Source organism: Psittacula echo (genome assembly GCF_963264785.1).
Source record: "Psittacula echo genome assembly, chromosome: Z".
Classification (NCBI taxonomy): Eukaryota; Metazoa; Chordata; class Aves; order Psittaciformes; family Psittacidae; genus Psittacula; species Psittacula echo.
This window is the reverse complement of record NC_137742.1, coordinates 68,495,059-68,520,241: the sequence shown is the minus strand read 5'-3', so window position 1 is coordinate 68,520,241 and position 25,183 is coordinate 68,495,059. Positions and strand designations below refer to the sequence as shown.

Sequence of the window (25,183 nt, the reverse complement as noted above, 5' to 3'; positions counted from 1 at the left end):
GTTCTGTTGAATTCAGTTTGTATTGTATATGTATATTCTTGCAGAAGGCCAGCTCTGCTAAGCAAGTGAAAGGAGGATGATTAATAGCTCTCTAAGGGCATTCTTCTCACTAGAGCTAGACCTGCTTCTGTACACTTCCCCATGTTTCTCCCATTGGTTAGCTTGTCTCATTTCTTGGGCCAATAGAGCACTGCAAATTACATTTCAAATTTTTTAACATTTCATCTTCCACCTCATACTCTTTGTTGCTAATTAATACTAATTATGTTGATAGCCTTTACGAACCATTTCACAGTCTGAAAAAAGAAATAATTAGTAAGAGTTGGAATTAAATCGAGTTTTCATATCAGGCCAGGAGTCCCAAATTCACATGATCCGGTCCTGCGCATCCTTAGTTAAATATGATTATGTGCTTGCCTGCCTCAATCATGACCAAAGAGTTAAGTATGAAAGTCAAATAGATGCGTCACACATCTATGGTATGATTTGCATAGAAATTACCAATAGGACAATCAGTAGGTATTAGATAATTTCTGTTTCTTTAAAGGATTTTCCGACATGTTCAATAGTTAGGCCTAAAACAGAGGAAAGAAAACCATTAACTGCATCTGGTATTTTTAATATACTATGGTGAAGGTCTCTTAAGCATTTTCTTTTTGGGAGCATTTAGCTGGGCAATACTTCTGTCTTCTGATCTGGCACTGCAGAGGTTGATGTGTGCAAATGAGGATGATATGCCTTTACCATTGTTACCGGAGTTAAGCACTGTGTACAGCTGTATTACATTTCTGATGGAACTATGGTATTCTCTTGAGTTTATCTTGGAGAGACTTGTGGCAGAAGTTCATCCCTTAGTTGATCATGTACATACTCACTCCAGAGTATGGCATACAGCACCAGAGACACAGAAATTTGTCCTCTATGTTTATAACCTTTCTCAATCAATTTACGGAGTAAATGAACATTTCTAGATTAACCACAAAAATTCATCCTGAAGGATTTTCCTAGCCTTCTGATGGATTGATGAAAAGAACAAAATTTAAAAATGAGAACACTTTCTTTTTTGACAACCTCATGCTGAACTTTCATACATAAAAATATAAGTGGAAAATATTTAGGTTACAAGTGCTTTCCTTGTTTCATTTGCTATACAGCAATATATAGTTATGGTTTTGTACTTCATGTTTCATAATATTAAATGTACTGACTGTCCCCAGTACATTACAAATAAGCTGATAGTGAAATCTGGCACAACTTTCAGATGACTCTCAGAAGGACGCGAAGTTTGATTTTGAAATTATAAATAGTCAATAAAGTCTTTCCAGTTTCAAGCAGTGCGACTTTAACAGAAACTAAACTTAATACGGCTTTTCCTTTTCATAAAGGAAACTAAAATATATTCAAGGAAAAAGTATACTTTAGCTTGATTTAAGTTAAGCATATGGCTCCAGCAGTGTTTGTGATGGCCAGTGTGAGCCTAGTCCAAAATCTGAAGCAGTCAATGGAAATTTTTTGCACTGACCACATGCTTCTGCTCTGATCCAGAGTCTGTTTAGAAAAAAAATCAGGTTGTATGGCCATGAGCTTTTACTTGATTCCTTTTCATGGAAGGCAATACATCAGCTTCGGCTGTAGAAAACCAAGATATTAAAAAATAGTAATTTGCATTTGATAAATGAAATTAGTTCCATGAAAAAATAATACTTTCAGAGTACTCAATTTGTCAGAAAGTAGTCTCTGAGATTCAGCATCATCTTTGCTGTGTAGTTTCCTCTCCTTATTTTTTATCCCTGCTTTTTCGACTTACAAGAGAAAAGAAAGGCTAACATTTACCTAGTTCTGCCATTTTATGTCAGAAAAAAGATGGGCTTAATTTTAAGTTCATTATGAGTAATTCTGTTTCTAATTTCTAAAACTTCTATTTCTGAAGGCTTTTTTTCAGCGAACTACATGTAGCTTGAAACTGATGCTGAGCACTCTTATCTTTGCTGCTGTTCCTCTTAGTAGAGTGCTGTATCACAAATTTAAAGGTTTCACAATTTCCTAATACTTGTAGAATTGATTCAACATATTCTGTTTCAGTTTCTTACACAATTATTGAATGCAGGTTAAAAAAAAAAAAAAAAAATAAAAGAAATGGCCTGATAACTCTTTTGAGGAGTTTCAGCAACTTTGGTATCTTCAGATTATGTTTATAGATGAATGGCTTCTCTTGGAAAGATGGAAAATCTTACCATGACTGCAGACAAGTGTACTGATTTAGCAGAGCATCCGCTCTTCACAGCACCAGGAAAACAAAACAAGACCTTTACCAGTGGAGATCAAATGAAAGTTTGGTACCCTTTGAAACAAACGGCAGTTCGTCCTTAAACTTTCTCTGCTGGCAGGTTAGTCGTTGCCCAGGCATTGAGAAGTAGATGCCTGACAGCAGCTAAGAGTCTAAATAATTTTATGCCTACAAACTTATATTTAGCTGCAGTTTATATTAAAGAATATAAGTATAAAATTTCTTAAAACATGCCATCTCACCTTTTTATGTGTGTGTGTTGATTTCTCTTTCCTCTGTCCTCTTGTTTTCGTTTAGATTATTTTTCCATCCATCTTAGCTAACAGAATAACACAAGCTGCTTATGTAAAGATACTGAACATTTCTCCGTTGGATTTATTAGTTTTCCATAAATAGTCCAGAAATATACTTAATAGAAAAATAGTGAACATTTTGTCCCCTGAAAATGCAATTCAGAGAGATTACTTGCATCCATTACTTTTGGTTGGGTTCTGAACTGCTGCTGATGTAAGTCTGTATGAAATCCAGACACTGGCCATAGTGTGTTGCACATTCCTAGTGCTTTTTCTGTGGCAAGAACACTTGTGCTGCTGTTCATAAATATTTGGGGGATGTCAACAGGCATGTCAAAAAAAAAATAAGGAGTGGCATACACTTTTCAAGCTTCCTTTCTGATCCTTAACTCGTCAAGGCAGCCAAAATTTCTTCTCTTGTCTTTATTAGGAGTCAGCACTGCCATTCCTTCCATATTCCTCCTTTTGAACAGGAGGAAGGGAGAAGGAATAAAAAGACCTGTCTATTATCATCACCTGTCTATTATTTTTATCTGTGTTAACAGATGAAAAGCTGCCAGTACCTACCATCTAACTAAGACTAAAAAGGCACATATTAACAGAATGGCCTGATACTGTGGGAGAGCTCTAATAGCTAGTTAGATCTATCAGTGTCTCAACAGTCTTGGCAAGTTTCTGATTTAATGGGCTGAGCCTGTTCACAGCTGTTATTAGTCTAAAAGTTTTAAGGTTTGAGAAAACTAAACTCAGCCTGGATTGCCACTGAAGTGCAGACTAGGAATTACTTGATGGTTATGGTAAAAGCATTTTCTTCCCTACAAAAAGAGGTTTTTTAGTTCTTTCCTTGAATTGCTCAAGAAAGCCAAAACAAAGATGGCAGTTACCAGAGGCTGTCCGTAGAGTAAGATAAACTGAAATCAAACTACTAAGTGTGAATTAATGTGAATATGGTCAAGTTTCATGTTATACTGGATTTTGTCTTAGTAATCTCTTTTTAAGATGAATGTATCTTAGGTGTCAAGATGTCAATGTGTGATAACTGTGTGCAGCTAAAAAGATGATTTACCAAGTAAATGAAATGTCATCAAATGTGAGCATATTTCTGAAGGAAAGTGGTACTGAAAATCGTGATACTGATAGAGAAGAAAAGGACTGCTGGTTGATAAAAGAATCTGGAATACTGCTTTGACAACCCAAGCCACTGCAGTATTGTCAGCTGAGGAATATATTTTTGTCTTCCTGAGATGAATGGTAAAACTCCCACCCATTTTGGCTTGGGAAGGAATCAAGCCATGCTATTTTTGCACAAATGTAATAGTTCAGCTATTTTTTGTTTTAATTGGAGTAGTTGCAGGAGTTACATATGCTGGTTAGAGAGCAGTGGATAATGGTGTTTCATGGGATGAGTATTGCCTAGTGAGTAGTAAGTTCCAGCTGTATCACTCCCTGGCTGCTGGCACATTTCTTAGAAGGAGAGAAGTCATCATAGATCATACTTATGCCTGTGTGACTTCAGACAAGGAGTTCCTGATCAGATTTCAGGTTATAGACTTGCATTTGAGCCAAGGAGATGGAGATATGTTCTGCTGTCTGCTTGCTCACACATCCTTTTTTGACTTTCATGTTTGCCTCAGACTGCAGCAACTATAGTAGACTGGTGTCCTACACCGCTGCAGAGGATTAGCAGGACTTGTATCCCGATGAAGAGATTTTATTAAATGATGAGGTTTCTGCTATTTTAATAACAGCAACATTTTAATAATAATAAATATACTGAATTATAAACCATCTGAGTAGATCTACTGCTGGTGCTGTGGTACCTTCTGTTTCTTTATTGCTGGTGTAATTGTATTTGTTTTTATTTATTTCCTTATAGCTGCTCTCAAAAAGGTAATAACAAGAATGGTTGTATGACCAGTTAATATGATTTCTTTATGGCAGCACAAAAGTTTTAATTAAAGTTTTCACAATAACAAAACCATTTTCTTTTTCTTCTCAGGTACCATGATCAACAGGATGTTACTAGCAACTTTCTTGGAGCAATGTGGTTGATTTCAATAACTTTTTTATCCATTGGATATGGTGACATGGTACCTAATACATACTGTGGCAAAGGAGTCTGTTTACTCACTGGAATAATGGTGAGTGTTTCTGAATTTATTCACTAGATATAAGATTAAGTTTGCTATGATTAATTGCAAAATTTATGGTAGTCATAAAGAAATATTTATTTGCTGGTGTCGTGGTTTAAACCCAAGCCATAAATTAGAACCACGCAGTCTACTTCCCGCTCCCCCCCCCCTGCTTCTTCCCTCCACTTCTGGAGGGACAGGGAGGAGAATCAAAAGAATGGAACTCCCACAGGTTGAGATAAGAACAGTTTAATAACTAAGGTATAACACAAATCACTACTGCTACCACCAATAATAATGATAAAGGAAATAACAAGGGAAGAGAATACAACCGCTCACCGACTGGTACCTCACCCCCACCCTGCAGTGTTCCAGCCCTTCAGGGCGACTCTCCGTTCTACCTCCTGGCCATGACGTGCTGTGGTATGGAATACCTCTTTGGCTAGTTTGGGTCAGGTGTCCTGTCTCTGCCTCCTCCCGGCTTCTCCTCCTCCCTGGCAGAGCATGAGACTCACAAAGTCCTTGGTCAGGGTAAACATTCTGACCAGCAACTGAAAACATCGGCTTTATCAGTATTATTCCCAGGCCGAAAGTCAAAACCACAGCACTGCACCAGCTACTAAGGAGAAAAACTGACTGCTGCTGCTGAACCCAGGACAGCTGGCTTGTAGACTGTATATACTTGCACCATTGCCATGGTCTTTCATTCCCGGTAATGGAATGGAGAGTTTTCTTTAGGTAAAGTATGTCTTCAAAGTGGACCTTTTCACTCCCTTGGTGGATCCCAAGGGAAGTGAGCAAGAAATACGGGAAATGCCTGCTTTCAGTTACAGGCAAGTATAGCCACATTTTTGTGGCAATTGCAGCACTAAAGACCACACTTCATTTCCAGTCCAGTAAACCAAAACTGCCAGGGGATTTTCAGCTGAGACACTGACATGGAGTGTTGTTTTCTTTCACACCAATAGCACCCTCCAGGCATATATATGACCTCCAGGCAGCTGCAGAAATTCATTGCTGCCTTGTAAAGTTATTTTGGAACCTTAGCAAAGAAGGAACCAAGTGGAAATGCCAGAGGCATATACTTAGAGTACCAGGTTTCTCTGCTGACCAAATGCTGTTTTCAGTGGAGTTTATCAGCCAGTGCTAACTATTCTTTACCTTAGACAACCCTTCAGTTGAAAAGTTGCAAGCACCTCTTTTTTGGTTATCACTAGAACTTAGATGTAAATACTAGACTTTATAGGAGCCTGAAGCTGCAGTTTTGCAATCACTGTGTATTGCACCAGTGTGAACCCTCAGTCCTGGCACTCGTGAACAGTACAAAAGTCATGATCTTGATATAAACTTCATAGACTCACCCTCATTACACGCTTTGGGCAACACCTGCTTTTTCCCTCTAGTTGTCATGGCTTTATCTTTTTGGGTTTACCGTAATGTAAAATTCTATGTAGTAGTTGTTAAGTTAGTCAACTCTGGTCTGGTGGTTCTGATGATAACAGCAGAAAACTCAGGCAGGGCTGCATCAGCGAAGAGGACAAGGGACTGTGATTAGACTGCTGAAGGCATATCAGCTGGTATAGGATGCAGTAAGTACATTGATACATTATGTCAGCAAACCCCATCAGGATCTGAAGGAGAAAAAAAAAAGGCAAAGTCAGTTCTCCTGTTATGATGTGTACTGTGTAATTGGTTAATACAGACCTACCTTCATTATTTATTGTTATTTATGTTCATATAGTGCTTCAGGACTCTTTAGCACCTGATTCTATTGATACCAGTACTGTATAAAGATAGTACCAACATGTAGTCCAAGTTCCTGAACAGTTTACCATCCCCATATAGCAAAGAGAGTGGAGAACAAGGAGGTATTATGCAGGATCAAAACAAATGATCTTGACATACCAGACTCTTAAGTACCTTCACTGGTTTTGCTAGGCTTTGCTATCCTAAAAAGAAGGGGAGAAATTTGAAAGAAAACTATGCATTAGCTTTGCACATGTGTCCATGAAGCTTTTCCTAGGTCAAGAGATGATGCAAAAGATTTTGTCTCAAGGGGCTTACTGGAGTCATGAGAAGGAAGAGCCAGGAGTTACAAAATATTGCAACTGAGGGCAAATGTTCTATATGTGATGCCATAGAGAAAGGAATAATGGAATCAACTAAGGTTGTAGCAGACACACTATAGCTTAGAAGTTTACATGTTGCAGTAAAATTCTAGCTGTGGTGCAAACTCCACTGGAGACAGTAGTAGCCAGGGAGGCACTGAATATATGAAAGTATAAATAATGCAAAACTATTTTAGGTCACTAAGATGGCATAGTTGTCCTATTACTCATTCTTAAATGGACTGTTCAGTGAGGTGAAAGTTGGTGGCTTTCAGACATATATCTCTAGGTGAAATTGCGATGGACTGATGAGGGAATGTTATGAATATTCTTTCATTCTCTTTCCTCTCAAATTTTGACACACTGGAAGTCCTAAGTGCCCTTAAAATCAGTGTGCTTACTAAGCCAAAATACACTACAATCTCTTTAATGCAAGAGGTGGACAGGAGGCTGACTGAAGAGAGCAAATTCCAAGTAGAAATAATTACTGCCTTGTTACTTGAAAATATATACCTGCCTTTTTAATTTTTTTTTTTTATTATGTATAATTCCCCTGAAAGTTAAGCAAAAGCTTGAAGCGGTGGTTTGGTGTACTCATAACAGGAAAAATAGAATTCTGTTGGAAATTATAAAATACAGTAATCAAATATAAGAATTTTTTGAATTTTATTCTCAAAATAGCTGTCCTTGCAGTTGAAATTAATGCTATAGTGCTTTTGCTTAGCCTAAGTAATTTTAATAAAAAAGTAGATGCTGCATTATAGCATTGATATAAGAAAAAAACCTGAGCAGATGAACATGAATTAATTTAATTCATGCTACTGATTTTCGTCTGAATCAGGATATTCCAAAACACGGGAAGTTTGATGCTTGCGATTCTACCGTTTTAAAGTAACTGTATTGCCTCTACTTCATTTCTGCAGTTTGGAATAATTCTCACTTTATTAGTATCTTTAAGGATGCTGAGATCTTCACGGAGCCATAAAATAGCACAGACCTTTGTAATATAAAATATTAAATAGCATTATGTACTTTAAGTGGAATTTCAGTCTTACTTCTGTAAGCTGTTAGTTGTTTAAATAATGGGTGTAGATCGTTTTCCTTCAAGGTACTGTGAAACGTAAACACACAAACAGTGTAACACTTCATTCTTTTGCAGAAATGCTAAAAAGAGCTCATTTTCATGTATTGAGATCCTTCATATCCCACAAAGCCAGGAGGGGTAACCTGAATGTTGGAATACCTTGCTGGTGTAGTAAGCTGTTCTGGAGCTAAGGAATACATATATGCACTGCTGTGCATATGCACCACAGATGTGGTTGTCATAGCTTGCTGGTGACAGTATTCTGCTGCTGCAGGCAGAGTCTTTAATATGAAATAAAAAGCTACTTATTTTAACAGCGTTTGGCCCTTGTAACAGCTGGGTCACTCTGAAAAGCATTCATCGCGAAGGCTGGAATAATTTCAAATCAGACCAAATTCCTTTGGTCTGTCACCATTCCTCTGGCTTTTTGGGGGACTATGGGAGGTGTCATCTGATAATTTCTCTGCCCTGGTAACTTGGCATAAACAGCCATATTGTGCCACTTTGCCAGGGGTGTTGCTATGAATAATCTCATTCTGTTTTAGCATTCATGCTATAAGCAGGTAGAACTCAAGTTACGCCATTAATTTGATCCTGGTTATCTTGACATACTGGACCAAAAGATGTCTGCTTTTCTCTTCATGTATGGGGTAACTCATTTATTTATTTGCCCACAAAGGTCTTCAGCACTTCCCTTCTGCCATTTTTCACAGAAAGGAGACTAAAGGAGAGCTGCGTATTTTCTGGGGAGGTAGGGCATATGGTAGAGCATCTCCTGACTTCTCAGAGGGCTTGGTGGATTTCTGAAATGCTCAGCCTTAAATTGCGTTGTCCGTCTTCCGCCTTTTTAACTCTTAATGATCTGGAGAAGCCAAGGAACTTACAGACCCATTTTGACTCACCTCGTGGGGTGAGTCAAACTTCAAGTAAATGTCCATGAACAGAAGGAACAGAAACTAGAAAGCTTGGTACTGAGGACTGAGGGGAAGAAGAAAATGCAGCAAAATTACAAAGGACTTATTCAAAGGACTGTTGAGAGCTCCTTGGGGATAGAAGCTTTGCTAGGTGAGAATTAATTGCAGAGAGTTAGGTGTTTGTGAGGGAGCAGATGGATTTATTGGAACAATATACCAGGGAATGAAGAATTAATTGCTTGGAGTCTTTTACAAAATTCATTGCGTGCCTTAGTAAGTAAGCAAAGAAAGCAGATTTTTTTTTTTTTTTTTTCTCTCGTGAGGGGACACTATGTGAATAAGGGTTTCCAACAAGTTAATTTATTTTGCAGTCTCTATGTGTTTAGTACTGGAATTTTATTGTGAAAGCTGGATTCAGATATTTCTTCTGGACTTTCTGGAGAGAGTAAGGCACTCATAGAGGTGGAGAATGGAGATACAGAGAAACAATGGAAGAAAGCTCTGTGAATGAAAATGTGGTAAGCTTCAGTGTACAACAAGAGATTGCTTCATACTGGACAGTAACTGATACAAGTGCAATAATAACTAGGTTGGGGTGAAACTGCAAGTTAAACACAGCCTGGCATATTTCATGTTCTTTTTGTACTTTTTAAAAAAGAACTTGTAAAGAGTTGTTAAAAGCAAAACAAAAAAAAAAACAAAACTAAGGCAGCAGAATTTATTCATAGTGTAAAGTAAATGACACCTTTAGATGTGTGTAATGTTGCTTCTCATTACCTACTTCATTTCGGCATCCTTTGCTTTCCTCCCTGAAAAAGAAACCCCACATTTTAATTTGTGATGATGATAAAGGCGCTGTCATTTCAAAGCAACAGGTATGTACTGGCTTTGGCTCTTCTTGCATACATATATACAACACAAATTAGAAAATTAATTGACACTTTCCCCATCCAAGTTTTGAAGAAATGGGCTTGTGTATGTGTGCTATTTTAAATTGTAATAAGATAAGCAGCAATACTATAAGAAAAGATCCTTGAAGGACTCAGAGAACAGCAAGGAAATATACTGAGTAAATACTAAATTTATGATTATTTTTACACCCTCAGAAAATCCTAAAAAGCTTTTTTTGTATGCTCAATACTAATCTCATCTTATTTCTTCTTTCCCAATTGCTGTAACCTTTAGACAATTGTTAAAAACAAGCTGTTTATTTACTAACTGTTCCGGGGTTTAAAAGTGTTTTTATCACCTGCTTTGTTTATGGACTACAAATGGGATGTGTTCAGATTTTCAACCCCTGCAGGAAGAAAAACTGAACTTTTAAATGATGCTGCTCACAAAAATTTTGATGCCTTGATAGACCAGCCGGTAATTACAGACTTTTCCTATTACTCTGAACTGAAATAGCTTTAGCATGTTCACTCTATTTACCAGGGATGAACCACCTGGTGCCTGCCATACTTCTACAGCAAAGAAGAAACTGAAACTAAAAACTGTGCAAAATGAAATAGCAACATCTTGGGGGTTTGTTTTATTATTTTCAGGGTGCTGGGTGTACTGCACTGGTGGTAGCTGTGGTGGCAAGGAAGTTAGAACTTACCAAAGCAGAAAAACATGTGCATAATTTCATGATGGACACCCAGCTAACTAAAAGAGTAAGTCACAATTTATATTCACAACTGAAAAGGAAATGTGTGTTAATTTATTTCTGCATTTGTTTTAAATAGTCTCCTGCTCCATTATACTGAAATCTTTCAAGGGTGTGATTTTGCAAGGAGAAGGAATTGAATGCCTAAAGATTTTCTATAAATTGAGGGCAACTTTGAGATCTTGAAAATTTGAATATGCTCTGTAGAATATATTCTCTTGCAGCTGCAATATAATTGGTATAACCAACAGCTAAATGCTGTTAACTAAAGACTCATGTTAAGCTAAAAAAACTTCATGCCACATATGAGAAGAATATGCAAATTTTTTCTAGCTAAAATAGGTGAAATGACTGATACAGGAATTACAAGCTATGAAGGGTGTTCTTAAGAAAAAGACATATTCATAGATTATGAGTGAGACAGTCTTTCCAGTTGCCTTTTGCACTCAACACAGGGTTCACTTAGCAGCACATACTTATAGAATTACCTTGAACAACATTTGTGGATAATATTCTTAGAAGAGAGTATTTTTAAAAATCCTCTAGAAATCATTAAATTCATGAAAAATATTGTAAATCTTTTCTTTTGAAATGTAACTTCAAGTATTTGAATATAAATGAAATATCATTTGAAATACAGTAATGTTTGGCAAAATGAAAGAATGCGGCAAACAGGCAATAGAAGTCCTTTATTGAAATAAAACAGGTCACTGTTGAGAATACAAAAAAATTAGTGGGATCTACACAGTCCTGTCAACTTATTTGATCTTCATTGTTGAGAAGAGCCAATATGGAAAGGAAGGCCGTTACAACAGAACTCAGCAGAACTTATCCCTGCTGATGGGTGGAGAGGGATGTTGATGCCTGAGCAGGAAACCATCTCTCTGGTCCAAGTGGGAAGGAGGTTGGCTGCCTGGCACAGCGCCATGCATCAGTGCAGTGCTGTGCTGCTACTGGTCCTCTGCTGCAGAGAGCTGTGTCATGTCTCCACAAGCTTTTTCCAGGTTATGCTGGCAGGCTGCTCTGGTTGTGCTGGTTCCCTCATTTCTGTGCCCATAAGCACTGACAGCCTGTATCTACCCTAAGCAGTCATGTCAGGGGAAGTCTAAGGATGAGTGGGATGACAGTTCTTACATAGGTACAGAGGTGTTTGACTTCAGTTCTCTATTTGAGCGTGTTGGTTTGCACTCCTGTTACAGTTCGTTAAGGCCTTGTTGATACTAAACCACAGACAACTTTTTCATTCCTAACATGGGCACTTTTCTAGGATGATCTGGCAGCTGAGTTCAAACTGTCTTTCAGGGAAGAAAAGAGTTTTGTAAAGATTGACCAGATTTTGAGTCTGGTGTTCATTTGTGCCTTTTAAGGTTTATTTTATTCTTCATATAAATCTAAATTTTATTTTATTCTTCATATAAATCTAAATATTGGTCTAATACTGTATCCAAGTGGTGCTTGGGTATCTTCAAACTCCTGAAACTCAGAGAACGTGAATAACAAACCTAGGGAACAAATCTGAGATGCACATCAGGTCACAAACTGATTGTGCTTTGACCAAAGGCAGGACAAAGGTTCTGCAACACTTCTCCAGGGACAAGGTGGGAATCTCTTGCTAGGGAGAGCTTCTGCATGGCATTCTTGTGATGGCTTTCATTCAACATTGACTTAGCTCTGATGCTGCAGTGACTGACATGATATAAAGTTGAAGGGAGAGAAAATACAGATGAATAATAAGGACAGTTTTCCTTTGCAAGTAACTAGTTATTCTGTCTTTAATTAACATTGCATTGAAGTTCTGTGATGTTCTTAAGCATTCTTGAAAATTTTGGAGGGCCTGAAGAACTGTAGGTACTCTTTTACATTTAACATTCTATGGAAAGCTTCATTAAAAAAAAAAATCAAAGGACTTATGAAACAGAACACTGGCCATATTAATTCGCAAGATCTTTTAAATCTCCTGGGAAAATGGTAAAAAAGAAACAAGAGTAAAAATATAAACCAAAAAAAAGTGGGGGAAAAAGTGTGTTCAAACAGCTCTGGATATTTTAAAAGACTGTTAAATTGCTAAGAGATTGAAAAGGTACTAACCATAAATAAGAAAGTGAGAAATTTTATGATACTATTAAGCACATTTTAATTTATTTGTCATATAGATAAAGCATTAGTATTTCCTTACTGTAATTTATATTGCCAAAACCACCGAACAGTGCTTCCTCTTTAAAGAGGTACAAATTATTCCACAATGCAAAGAGAGCTGGTCCCAAGTTTATAAGTAACATGGAAATTGCTCAGCAGTCGCTTTGGTCCAATTACGTTTTCTGCCCTCGGTGTTGCGCTTCCTGTGTATCCACTTCCCACAGTTAGGCAGGATCTGAAGTGCTTTAGAAGGAGTGTATTCCAGAAAAGAGAAAACATGACAATGTGACTTTTGACAGCCTGGTGTTTTTATTTTATCAAACAGGTGAAAAATGCAGCGGCCAATGTACTCAGGGAAACATGGTTAATTTATAAAAACACAAAGCTGGTTAAAAAGATAGACCATGCAAAAGTAAGGAAACATCAACGCAAATTCTTGCAAGCTATTCATCAGTAAGTACTATTTTGCTTTGGCTTTTCTTTCCAGGTTTCTCTTAGTTTCTCTTTCCCTCATAGTCACTCTCAGTCTCCGTGTCCCGTCCTGCTCCCTCCCACCCTCCTTTTTCTCTCCGCCTTTATACTTGAAATTACTCTTGAGGTTGTTTTTTTGCTTGAGTAAACAATTATAAGGTTTTACTATGTTACCTGTTTACAAAAAAATTAAAAAGTATGCTGGTTGTGTATGTCCACAGTAAATAGAACTTGTTTGTGTTGTTTTAGAAGTTTCCTATGCTTCTTGAATTATCTAAGACTTTGTCTTTTGCTGCTGAGACGATCCTTTGCTGTTGCACATTTGCTTACAGGTAGTAAGAGACAAGCTACAACAGACAGAAGAAAATGAAGAAAGTTTCATTAGCAGTAGGTTTTAATAATTAATAATAATCAGAATCATGTGATAGAAGAGAGCCTAGGAGTAGGTATGTTGTTATTAATGAAAAGAATATGCATCGAGTGTTGTTGGACATACCCAACAGTTGTCTCTCTCCATCGTATATTCTCAGTGCCTAAAATCAAATGTTGGTACGTCAGCTATGATGCCTAACACAGGGAAGATGGCAGTACATGCCAACAGTCATTATGTGAGCACCTTTGAGCACCTCTGGCAAGATTCAGATGAGTTCTTCCTCTCTACTGAAACCTTCCAGAGTTGAAAACCTGAAAATTGTAACCAGTAGGATGATTAAGCTGAATTACGGTGTTGAGAGATTATAAGTATTCATCTAAAATTCATAATACATATCTGTCATGAAGCACATCAAAACCAGCGGAATTGTACAATGATTCAGTTACTTTTCCTTGGACTACATGGGGGAAAAAAAAGAGACTTTTGTCCCCAGGAACCATATATACTTCCTGAGGAATGGTCAAGACCCATGCCACAATTTGTCTGCTCTGTTCAATGTCCCCATCCAGCCTGGGGCAGCCATTTGTACAGCCTATGCAATTAGTTCCCATGAGACACAGGGGAGATGTAGATAAATAAAGTAAGTTTAATTTCAAACCGACATTTTGATAACTTTTCAGTGTGGGTCTGTGTCTGAGCCATCCTGTGAGGAGATACAAGGAAAGTGTCCATCATGAAAAGAACACCTTTATGTCATCTTGCAGGAAAAACAGGAAGGAAAGGCCAGGTTATCATAGTTCCTGTTAATAAATATAGGCTAACAGTATCTCCATTTCATAGCAATGTTTTAAAATAGGAGGTTGCTAAGCTTAAGGAGTGAAGTATCCTATAAACCTTGATTAGTGTATTATATTTAGCAAACTTACAGGATTAAATATTACTGTGCTATTGCAGAAATACTTGAAGGAATAAAAAGATGACAAAAGTCAAGGCATTTTTGTATGGATATAAAAAAGTATATTTTCCCAGTTTGGTCATCCTTCTTAGCTTAAAGGGTTGGGAGGCAGCGAAGAGTACCAGGGGTTCTGGAATAGAGGATGGCATGACCTATGCATCCTTTGCTGGCCTTAAGTCCTTGATTGCAAAGGTTATTTCTTCATATTTTAACTTTGCTATTTATTTTGTGTGTCTGTGTGTGTGTCTGTGTGTATGCATGTTCAGAGAAGAGTATGCATATTCAGAGAAGAATCTAAAAAGCACAGCAGGCTCTATCTGCAACATTATATATCATTCAAGCCCAGAAGAGCTTCACAAGATGTAAAGTGTTGTTCTGCATCTGCCTTAAAAATTCATTAATCAGGTGGGGTGAAGAAGGTGACAGCAGTAATTTTTTTTTCTAGCTGTGCCAGCCAAACTTTGAACAGCTATTTTAATAATGAATTTCCCTTTGTCCTTTAGTTCTATGCATCCCATTTCTAAAAATTTTGTATATAAACAAAAACCAAACAAAAACCAAATAAGAAAATGAAACCCAACAAACAAAAAAAAACCCCTAACAACCAACCAGCCAAAACCAAAACCAGGATAATTTTTGAAAAATGCTGAAGAAAGTGCCATGGATTAAAACATTGCTCTTGCACTTTTGCACTATTCTCAAGAGGCTCATGATGTGTATGTCTCTTTTCCATCTTTCTGGATTCTTGGGTTTTTGTCACCCTCCTTCACCTTTTCAACCATTTCTCTGGAGACAGAACTAAAAGGAGTGAAGTTTCAGGGCCAGTTTTATACAAGAAACCAGAGCAGGTCATGGTAGCAGTATCAAACTCACTGTCACAGCTCTAAAGCTACCTTCAGCTAGTCTGGATCTTTTTTGCTTCTCATGTACTCTACATGAGATGATGGTGAAATCATCACTCTAAATGATAGTATCAAAAAGCACTCTGTGTATTGTATGAATAGAAAAATCTACAGATGATAGTTAATGGGAAGGTTTGAAGCTGTTGCAGGTTGCAGGTTTCTTCATCATGAATAGAAGTGAGTTAGACTCTACCTCGGGCAGTTACTGATTGAAAGAAGTAGCAGCTCCTTAGGATTCCCACCTGATGAATCGAGCTCACTGTGCTCACTTGGTTGTTTTAGTATATTTTACAGTTTGTTTTCTTTTGTTTTGTCTTTTTATTTCAACAAAATGAAAATAGAGCTCGGAAGTAAGTTGTATAAGCTGTTCCTTTCTAAATTTGCAGAATTTACCACCGTCTGCATGCAAAAAATAGTCTTTATTTGTGAATTTCAGTGGTCTGATTGCTGCCATGGAAACGTGATCCAGAATCATGATCTTTTGCTGTGATAAGTGAAGTTTCGTATTAAGATGTTTCATATTTTCTCTTAATGAATTTAGGAACAAAATTCTGACAGTTTTCTTTAAATCCGGCCGCTGAAGCTAAAGACTTGCCATTACCCAAAGATACATTTTTTACAGTCTGTGGTAGGTATTGGGTTGGTTATCATGAGGAATCACCGTGTTGGTGTCAGCTTGTACTTGTATTGCTACAATAACAATGGATTTCTTGGTATTTTAAAATTAAAATACTAACGGGCAAACAGATGAGTCAGTGAATGCTGAGAAATGCAGAAGACACATATTCTGTGAATTATTTGAGAGATGCTCACTAGGGTTATCATTCTCCAGTCAAATCATTCATGCTTACCTTTGAGTAATTCTTCAGCTGTGAGATCGTAATGATATAACTGCATTCCTTGGAGACTCCTCCATATTTTTTACTTTATGATAGCTCCAGCTTATAGCCTCTGAAAGCACCATTCCCACAATCTGCATTTATGTTGTGCTCTGAAGGGTACCTCCAGGGGAAGCAGTAAAAAGCTGCTGGAATGTCAATTTTATATGAACAATTATTTCTAGCTTAACAGTGTTATTTCCATGTGTTTAAAAAGATATTTCACTCTTCACAACTAATTTTCTCGTGGTGGTTATCTTAGATAAGAAGGGCAATGCCCTGTAACTAAAGATGTGAAAAGAAACTTCCTGATTTTGGGATATCTCCAAGAAGGCTTTCTTTAAACTAGCTTTCAAAGTGACACCATCCCTGAGAAATAGGCAGATTATGCATTAGCAAACCACCTGCCACAAAATGCTGCCGAAATTATTTTCACTTGGCAGCTAAACAAATGGTTAGCTTGCTTGGCCCTTGAGATACTAGTAGACTAATATCTTAACACACATTGTTTAAATATTTTTTATGTTGTTTTTGAAAACTGCTATTTCCTGCTTTGAACAGCCACCAGAAAACACATTGAAAGTCCAAGTGTTTCTCTGGTGAACAATAAACTTGTATTAAGGAAGAAATTTCTTATGTGTGAAAATCACATCTACACACCACTCCTCTGGAAGTTAATCTGAAAAACATGAACTTTGTTTAAGGGAACAGAAAAGAAAGGTCATGTATATGTCTTTCAAAGAATGTGCATCAATAATTATAATGCACAGAGGTAGGCAAAAAAAGGTAAAAATACACCTTTGCTGCTTTTTTTCATATTTTTTCAATGCTGTAGTTTAAATAATGCATTGAAAAGGAATGTATCATATAAGTTTAAAATGTAATCGTATTTAGATTCACAAATTGTGTGAGAAAATCAAATGTATTGGCAAGTATGTTGGTTATTTAGCTGCTGGTCAGATAAAAGTTCTGTTTAAAGTGATGAGAAACTCACTTATCACTGTATTTCCATCAGGTTCAAACACCTGCTAACCCAATCCATTTCCGACAGAACAGGGATAATACCTGTATCTAGTCATGTAGGCATGGGAAGATTCTTGTTTGCTACAACATAAATGACAAAAAACAGTTTTCTATGTTTCTTCCTATATCTACTTGTCATGATACTGAGGCTTCGAGGAATGTTATGGCTTTCTTTCATATAGCCTGGATAAACTATTATCTCACTTTTTGAATTCAACTTTGACTATGGCAAATGGTATTCTCAAGAACATCACATTTCCTTGCTCTTTCCTTATTTGCGGTGCTGAAGAAGCATGCTTCCCATTGTAGCGGGCACATGACCAATTCTGACTTTACACAAAGTACTCAAGGCATTGTCCATGCAGTTATTTGCTCCTGTAAGTTTTGTGCATGCCTTTCAGAAATACTAATATGACCACTTGCACAAAAAAATTCTGATTTAAAATTCCACTTTTTAGATTAAGAAGTGTAAAAATGGAACAAAGAAAACTGAATGATCAAGCCAACACTTTGGTGGACCTGGCAAAGGTTAGTGGGCAATTTCTGTTGTTTCAACATTCATCCTTTCAAACTGAAGAGTCTGTAAGTGAAAATGTTATACATAATACATGCAAATATTGTTAACAAGTCTGCTATTTGTAGAAAATTAAAATATGTGTGTGTTTTGTGGTAATACTGACTGAATGAAACATCTTGTTTATGGCTCTGACCAAATTTTGAATGCACCTTTTTTTTAATATATATATTTTTTTATTTTTTTTACATTTGAAAAGGATTTCAGTGTTGAAAAACTGATCTTGAAAGCTCCTGAAGTGACTGCAGTGTCATGGTGAATGCTGAACTGTGAGTGGGCTGTAGTAGTGTAGTGCTGCGTAGTAAAGAGATTTCCCACCCAGTGATAGTGACTGTACTGTGAGCGACCATAGTACACAGGCTTTCATGCAGACTGGAATTAGACATTCTGGTTTTGTATTCTGCTTGTCTTATGCAGCAGTGTGTGTAGACAAGTAAATTTATGTCTGCATTTGTATAAGTTTTTCTAATGAATGATAGCTGCCAAAAAAAGAGACTGTTCAGTTGCAAACTGTTTATCTACTGTTGCTGGTATTTCTCATTAATATAGAATAATAACTACAGAGTTAGAGGGCTGAGGTGGTAGCGTTCCAGGTTTCACATTAGACCTCAGTATTTAACAGTTACTTTGATCGCAATTTGAGGCTACATTAGAGACGTTAATGGTCTTTTCCTAAGGGCTTCTTGTACACCTCTTCATGTACCTTAAACCCCTCCTCAATTTAAAATGCATCAAAACAAAGATTAAATTCTTCAGTGTTCATTCCCCTTTTGCTTTAGAGAACCACCTGACAACTTCAGTTACTGAAAATACATTTCAGTCTAGTGCTTTTGGCAGCTGATGACTTTTCAGATACTATTTAACAGACTGTTTTGCTTTCAAGAGTTGTGCTAGTATCTTGAAATAGGAGGCAGAGAAATGGGTTATCAACACTCATCTGATACTGAAGTGCTTTACACTTCAGGCTTTCCTTCAATTAATTTTCATTCCCTTAGGGTGGTTTATAAACTTCAATGAGTTTTTCCACTGAATTACATCCAGGTTTTGACGCTAGTTTAAGCCTAATCTGAAGTCTCAGTCTATCAGGGAGAAATTCAGTAATTATTTTTAACGAGTTTCAAGTCTCTATGAAATAACAGATTTCATCACAACAGATCACATTTTTACTGACCACTATAGTGTTTTAAATTACACCCTATATACTTGCTAAAGCCAAACACTTTTTTGTAAAGGGTGGATGTATTGGTTAATGTGGACGCAGGGAAACATGATGTTTGCCTCCTTACACTACATTTCAAAAACAATCCACCCAACTAGTGTTATTACAGCCAGTTCAGGAGTACCTGTTCAGTTTAAGGAGAAATCAAATAAACATTTGTGTACCGCTTAGAAGAATGAGGATGTTGAAAATCAGAGGAAATACAGAAGAGACAAGGATGGATCACAACTTTGGAGCCTTCAGTCTCCTGGTGGCTTACATAACTGACTGTTAACAAAGAATTTGTTCACAAACAAATGCATGGTACATTTCTAAGCACCTGACCTTCCAAAAAAGGCCTGGTCTTTTGACTGATTCATTTATACCGTAACAACTAAAGTGCTACTCACAGCAGATTACATTCCTGCTCAATCAATTTAGTAGAAAGTTTATCGTGGATCTACAAGGAAAATTATTTCACAACACTGGATATTGTTATAATGTTTGTATCCCTTTTTTTTTTTTTCTTTCCTTGAAGTGCAAAAGTATTTACAAACCCTTCTAAGAGTCATGCTGCTTGTTGAAATATTTGCAAGGTCTCTCTAAACCTTTGCTTATATCCTTCTGCTTTCAGACTCAAAACATCATGTATGACATGATTTCTGACTTAAATGAAAGAAGCGAAGATTTTGAGAAGAGAATTGTTACACTGGAAACTAAACTGGAAACTTTAATTGGTAACATTCAAGCTCTCCCTGGACTGATTAGTCAGACAATCAGCCAGCAACAGAGGGATTTCCTTGAGGCTCAGATACAAAATTACGATAAGCATGTTGCCTACAGTGCTGAACGATCACGATCTTTGTCAAGAAGAAGGAGATCATCCTCTACAGCACCACCAACTTCATCAGAGAGTAGCTAGAAGAAAATAAGTTAACCACAAAATAAAGACTTTTTGCCATCATATGGTCAATATTTTAGCTTTTATTGTAAAGCCCTATGGTTCTAACCAGTGTTATCTGGGTTCTGATGTCAGAGTCCTGGAAACCTGAATATGCTTTAGGCCAAAATGAGTTGAAAACTCTTCTTTTTTCCCCCCTCCTCCTCTCAGATGCACAGTGAATGCACCTATTACTGCTATATTAGATTGTTCCTTCTGTAATTTCGCTAACTTTTTAATCATGCACTTCAAACAAATTTTACTACTACAGTATATAATATAATAAAAAGGTTAATTTCTGCACATAGTTCTTGGTTACTTGGACTTAGCAATTAAAAAAAAGCTCATAATCAAAAGGCCTAATTATCAGCTTTCAAGAAGCAAAATTGAAGCTTGATAAGTATTTCTGAGTATGAAAGCCAACTCTCTAAACTTTGCTTGCAGTGGAGGGGGAAAAAAATCAATATTAATCTGACAATGTCCTGTGTACATATAGTCATTTTAAAAGGTCACTGATAGCTTCGATTTCTGAAGTAAAAATATAGTTTATCCTAAAAAATAAGTTATGAAGTATGCTATGGGTTTTTTAAATCATCATAGGGCTTTTGTTTAACATGCATTTGTATACACGCGGATAATATATATACGTTTATATACTTAATGCAATGCCCATGACAAAGATCTTTTAAACTGGCTATTTCTAAAGATAGTGGCATGCAAAAATGCCTTTTCATTGATTCAGTCTTATAATTACGCCAGGTAAGTATGCCCGTACAGAAGCATCACTTTCAAAATAGAAGGGTCCCATTCACGCTGTTTGGCTCTTGAAAGTGTTAGGTTGCACCTTTCTCCACTCCATTTTTTGTGTGTAATATTTCTGGAATGAATGACTGACACGAAGAGTTATAGTATACACAGCTGTGTGATAGCAGCACAGTGTTTTGTATACATTACTTTTGAATAGTCCCCATGGTTTCTGCGATGCAGTCAAGCTTAGCAAGACACTTCAAGCAATATTTCCAATAGCTGTTTTAAAAAGAACTACTGTAGATTGGATTTAAACAGTGGATTTAAACCTGTGGGATTTTATTTCCACGCACAAATAATAAGGTCTCCTGTTTTCTTAACTCACAAATCATAGTGCGCACATTTGTGAAAAAGTTCTGGCTGACATTTCACCTAGTTTATATTCTGGAGTAGCAAATCTAGGCAAGCTTTAATGTTCAGCATATGCAACTTGCATTCACAATTCCTAGTTATTAACAGGAAATTACTTGACTTTATGACATATTTTATAGTACTTGCTACTTATGAAATATACTAGTCCCATCCTCCCCCCAGTTTACAGACAAGAGTGTTAAGGACTTTTCAGATACTATTTAATGTAGACTATTTGGCTCTCAAGGGTAATGCTAGCATGTTAGCTATACAAGTAGGCATGGCTGACTGCCTCCAAGGAATACTATGTCTGCATAGAAGTAACTAACGTGGATGTTGAAGGAATGCTGATTGCTCCATGAGATATTGTGAGTTCTGGTCTGTAGCAACAGGCAGGGAAGACAGTGATGCAGAAAGTCAGGGCTGAGCCATGCTGGAGGAGAGAGAAGAGCTGTTCTCCACAACACCCAAAATATCCAGATGCATTGCTTGCTTATGAAGAGAAGAGTTACCCCAACACTTTTTATGTCCTTGAGAAAGATGATGACTTTGCAGTACTTTTCCTACTAGGTAAGCAGGACAGTTGCATGCCCTTGGAGTGCCTTGTTTACAGTGTGTGGTATTTTGTGACAGGAAATAATAAGCAGTATGCAGAGTGTTTGAAGTTCTGCTTTTGTTTTTATGAAGCTAATTTCCAAAGAAAAAGATGGATATTATATAGTACTAATACTGTGCTAGCCCAGTCCTAAGCTACATGAGATTTTGAGTGATCATGAGGCCACCTGCCTTACACTGTTGGCAGGATTAGAAGTAGTCATTAATAATATTGGAATTTTACAGCCACATTTCAGAATACTTTTTCTGAAGTTTTTTGTTGTTGTTGTTTTTGTTCATTCTTCCATTGTTTGTTTTTAATTTAGAATATTTTTTCCTGTCATTGAATGTGAAATGCACTTGCTGTAGCTTCAATACATTCCTTTTTTGTCCTGTCGGCTCGAACTAGCTCTTTCATTGTTTACATCTTTTCTGTGTTTTGTAAGACCTATTTTTTAACTGTGTTTTTAAATAACTGTAGCTCTACATTGAAAATTCTTGCCAATCTGTCAAAGTTAAGGTTGAAGATGTGAAGGAGAAATGGTTGTCTTTGACCTCTTGATTTCTTTTACACAGTGGGATGGGAGCCTGAACCCACGAAACCCAGCAGGAGCTTTATGCAAGCAGGGCTGTGAGATGAGATTTAGGAGAGCACAAAGCATATGGGTGTGATTTTCTTACTCCTGATACAAAAGTCTTTCCTTGTTTGAGTTTTCTAATACCACAAATTCCATTACTGATTTTCTATTTTCAAAGCTTGAGCTCCTTCACTATGTTCAGCATATGAGCTCACCAAAAGGAAAAAGTAGCATTATGACAGATCTCTGAAACTGCTTGTGTAGTTGAATGTAGATTTTTCTTTGAAAGATTGTTTAAAAATATCAAGGAATCTTTCCTAAAGCATGTGGCATGTTTACCATGTTACAGTTGAAAAACTTCATGTGCCTCTTGCTTTAGTTTTGCTTACAGGAAAATTTGGCTTTTGGTTGCTATTGAGCTGCTTTACACTGTGTTCCAGACATCAATTCCATTTTTCAGTTACTTTGAGTCTTGTTGCTAATCACTGCGTTTTTTAATGACACCTAGCCAAGATATCTTGCGTGAAAGGACTGAAATCTAAGATTGCCAACAGGCCTATTCACCATGCTTTAAACTATGTACATTGATTTAAACAGTAGTTTTTAGTTACATTTAAGTTTTTGCAGGATTGGAATAATACATTCACAGATATTATACTTGCAAATGCTCTGCAGTTCTTTATTCTGCAAATCATTATCTACTGAAAGGCTGCAGATCTTCCCAGACATACTTGTGAGACTCAGCCTTTCTTTGCCTGCTGCTTACCCATAAAGATGGATCCGATACAGAAGGAGCTTCAATATCTAAAAGCTAAGCATCCTGCTTAGAAGCTCTACATGCCTTTGGAAGTCCATACCTTTCATTGTGAGCTATTTAAAATAGTGCTTCTCCCAGACTGGATCGTCACTAGAAGTCAAAGTTAGGTAATAGGCATACTGCCTCTCAGTTTGTAAGACTCTTTCCATGTCAGATCATATGTGAACATTCAAATTATATGCCACACACTAAAAGCATATCTAAGCATAAAAGAATAAATGGTTTAAATATGAATGTCTAATATTCAGAATAAAATCTATTACCATGTCAGTACTACAAATGGAAATGGTCTGAAAGCTCTTTTCCCCTAACTAAAAGTTACTAAAAATTCTTAGTAAGTTTCATCTATGGAAGAAAGATTTTCTGATTAGTAAGTCTGTTCTCACCATCTGCCAAATATTTTGTTGCTGGTATTGTTTCTTTTTCTAGAATAAAGCCCTTAAAGTCCTTCTGCCCTTTTAGTCCTCCCCTCACAAAACAATATTAAGTGGTAAAAAGAAGCCAGATAAAGAGGGGAAAGGAGGAAAAAGCTAGCACTGCTGTATCTCACTTTCAGAAACCTACCCTGCACCAGCCTGTCTAAATGCTGAGGTAGAAATGGCCACAAATTTTTTCCAACAACAGTTCCAGCTACCTAGATAGAAGCCAGCCGTAGCACAGGAAGAGCACTGCCATATCAGTACAGTCCTGAGGTGAAGCTTACACACATTCAGACCCAACGATTTCTGTTTGTGGAACTTTATTGATGCATAATAAAATTAACCTGCATCTGTCAATCAAGGTTTATTAATCTCATCCTATACCTGTATCAAAAGTTCAGAGAAGACTGAGCTGTAAAGTCTGGTAGCCTTTTTTCTCCAAACCTTGTAATGAGTACCTATGAGGATTTTTGCCATCTCCATGACTGAGAGCATAAAGAAAAAGATATGCTTAGCAGATACTTTGCAGTCAACTGCACACAGGTGTGGCTCTGACCCACCTGAGTGCCTTACCATCTGCATATCGTCTCTTGTCCACAAGTTTCATTCACTATATTAGCACAGCACTCAGGGAATAACCACCTCTAAAGAACAGCCTGATGTGCAAGATGATTGCAATATACAGGAGAGTTGTGTTAATTGATGCAACTCTTGCTTAAGACTCATAGCTTAGCATAGCACCAAGCCCAATGCAGGCACTTGAGTCCCTGCCATGTTGCTTGCATATGGGTAGTACAGTACATGGATGGAGCAGGTGCAGCATAGTCTGGACTATAGCGTGTAGATGTGCTCTGAGAAAGCTAAAATGGGGACAGTTGTCAGAATTAGCACAAACATATATTAGACTATAGTGATAGAGTTGAAACTCCATTAGCCCGATAATTTTAGGCTTTTATATAAAGAAGATTCTCCTGCAGAGGACTTCAAAGTCTTTCTGTGTAATGCATAACACAGCTGCAATGCGAGAAAAACTGTAAGCCACAAACATAAACCTGTTGCAAGGCAAGTAACCACATCAGGTGCAAAGTGAAGTATAAACTGCTTTATGCTGACTTTCCTTACCTTCAGATTCACTTAAATCAATTATATCTTCAAATATTTAGGAGAATCTAGACTTTTCAATTATACATGAATCAAGCAACAAGCTTTTAGTTAGATTAAAAGGTTTTACTTTAAAATTACGCCTATTCTGATCTCTTGTTGCCTTCCAAACCTGCACTTCCAAGTAAGTCTAAAGAGGAGTTGCATGTTCTACTACATGGCTACGACAAAGCAGGTCTTTGAGTGGAAGAATATTTCCAGTCCAGATAAATGACCAAAACATCATGTAGCACCAGGAATAGTAAGTTAAAAGAAAACGTTAAAGAGGTGAAGCTACAGGCTTCAGAGCCTTAAGAGGTTAAAGAGGTTTAAGTGAAGCCTCATTCCAGATCTGAAAGTCATGCGTATCAGTGAGAAGTAACAGACTCTACAATTATATTTTCTGACAATGAATAATAGGGACACACTGTGTTTTAATACTATCACCTTATATGGAGAAGTTGTCAAGCAATTACAGAAATATGAGGGCTGCTCATCACACAAAAATAAAGTAGGATTTTTTTAACAAAGAAAGAACTCCATATTTTGTAATGGAAATCA

General features: G+C 37.0%; 1 protein-coding gene across 1 annotated transcript in view; it reads left to right on the top strand.

The window, feature by feature from the left end:
* The window catches only part of KCNN2 (potassium calcium-activated channel subfamily N member 2), a gene marked incomplete at both ends in the record, with an annotated part of 55,889 nt that extends 35,991 nt beyond the window's left edge, over positions 1-19,898 (top strand). Inside the window, 5 exons of the mRNA XM_080637699.1 lie at positions 4,580-4,721; positions 10,363-10,473; positions 12,928-13,055; positions 17,663-17,732; positions 19,611-19,898. Of these exons, the coding sequence (XP_080493825.1) occupies positions 4,580-4,721; positions 10,363-10,473; positions 12,928-13,055; positions 17,663-17,732; positions 19,611-19,898 (739 nt within the window). The remainder of the gene's footprint in view (positions 1-4,579; positions 4,722-10,362; positions 10,474-12,927; positions 13,056-17,662; positions 17,733-19,610) is intronic.
* Positions 19,899-25,183: the final 5,285 nt, after the last annotated feature.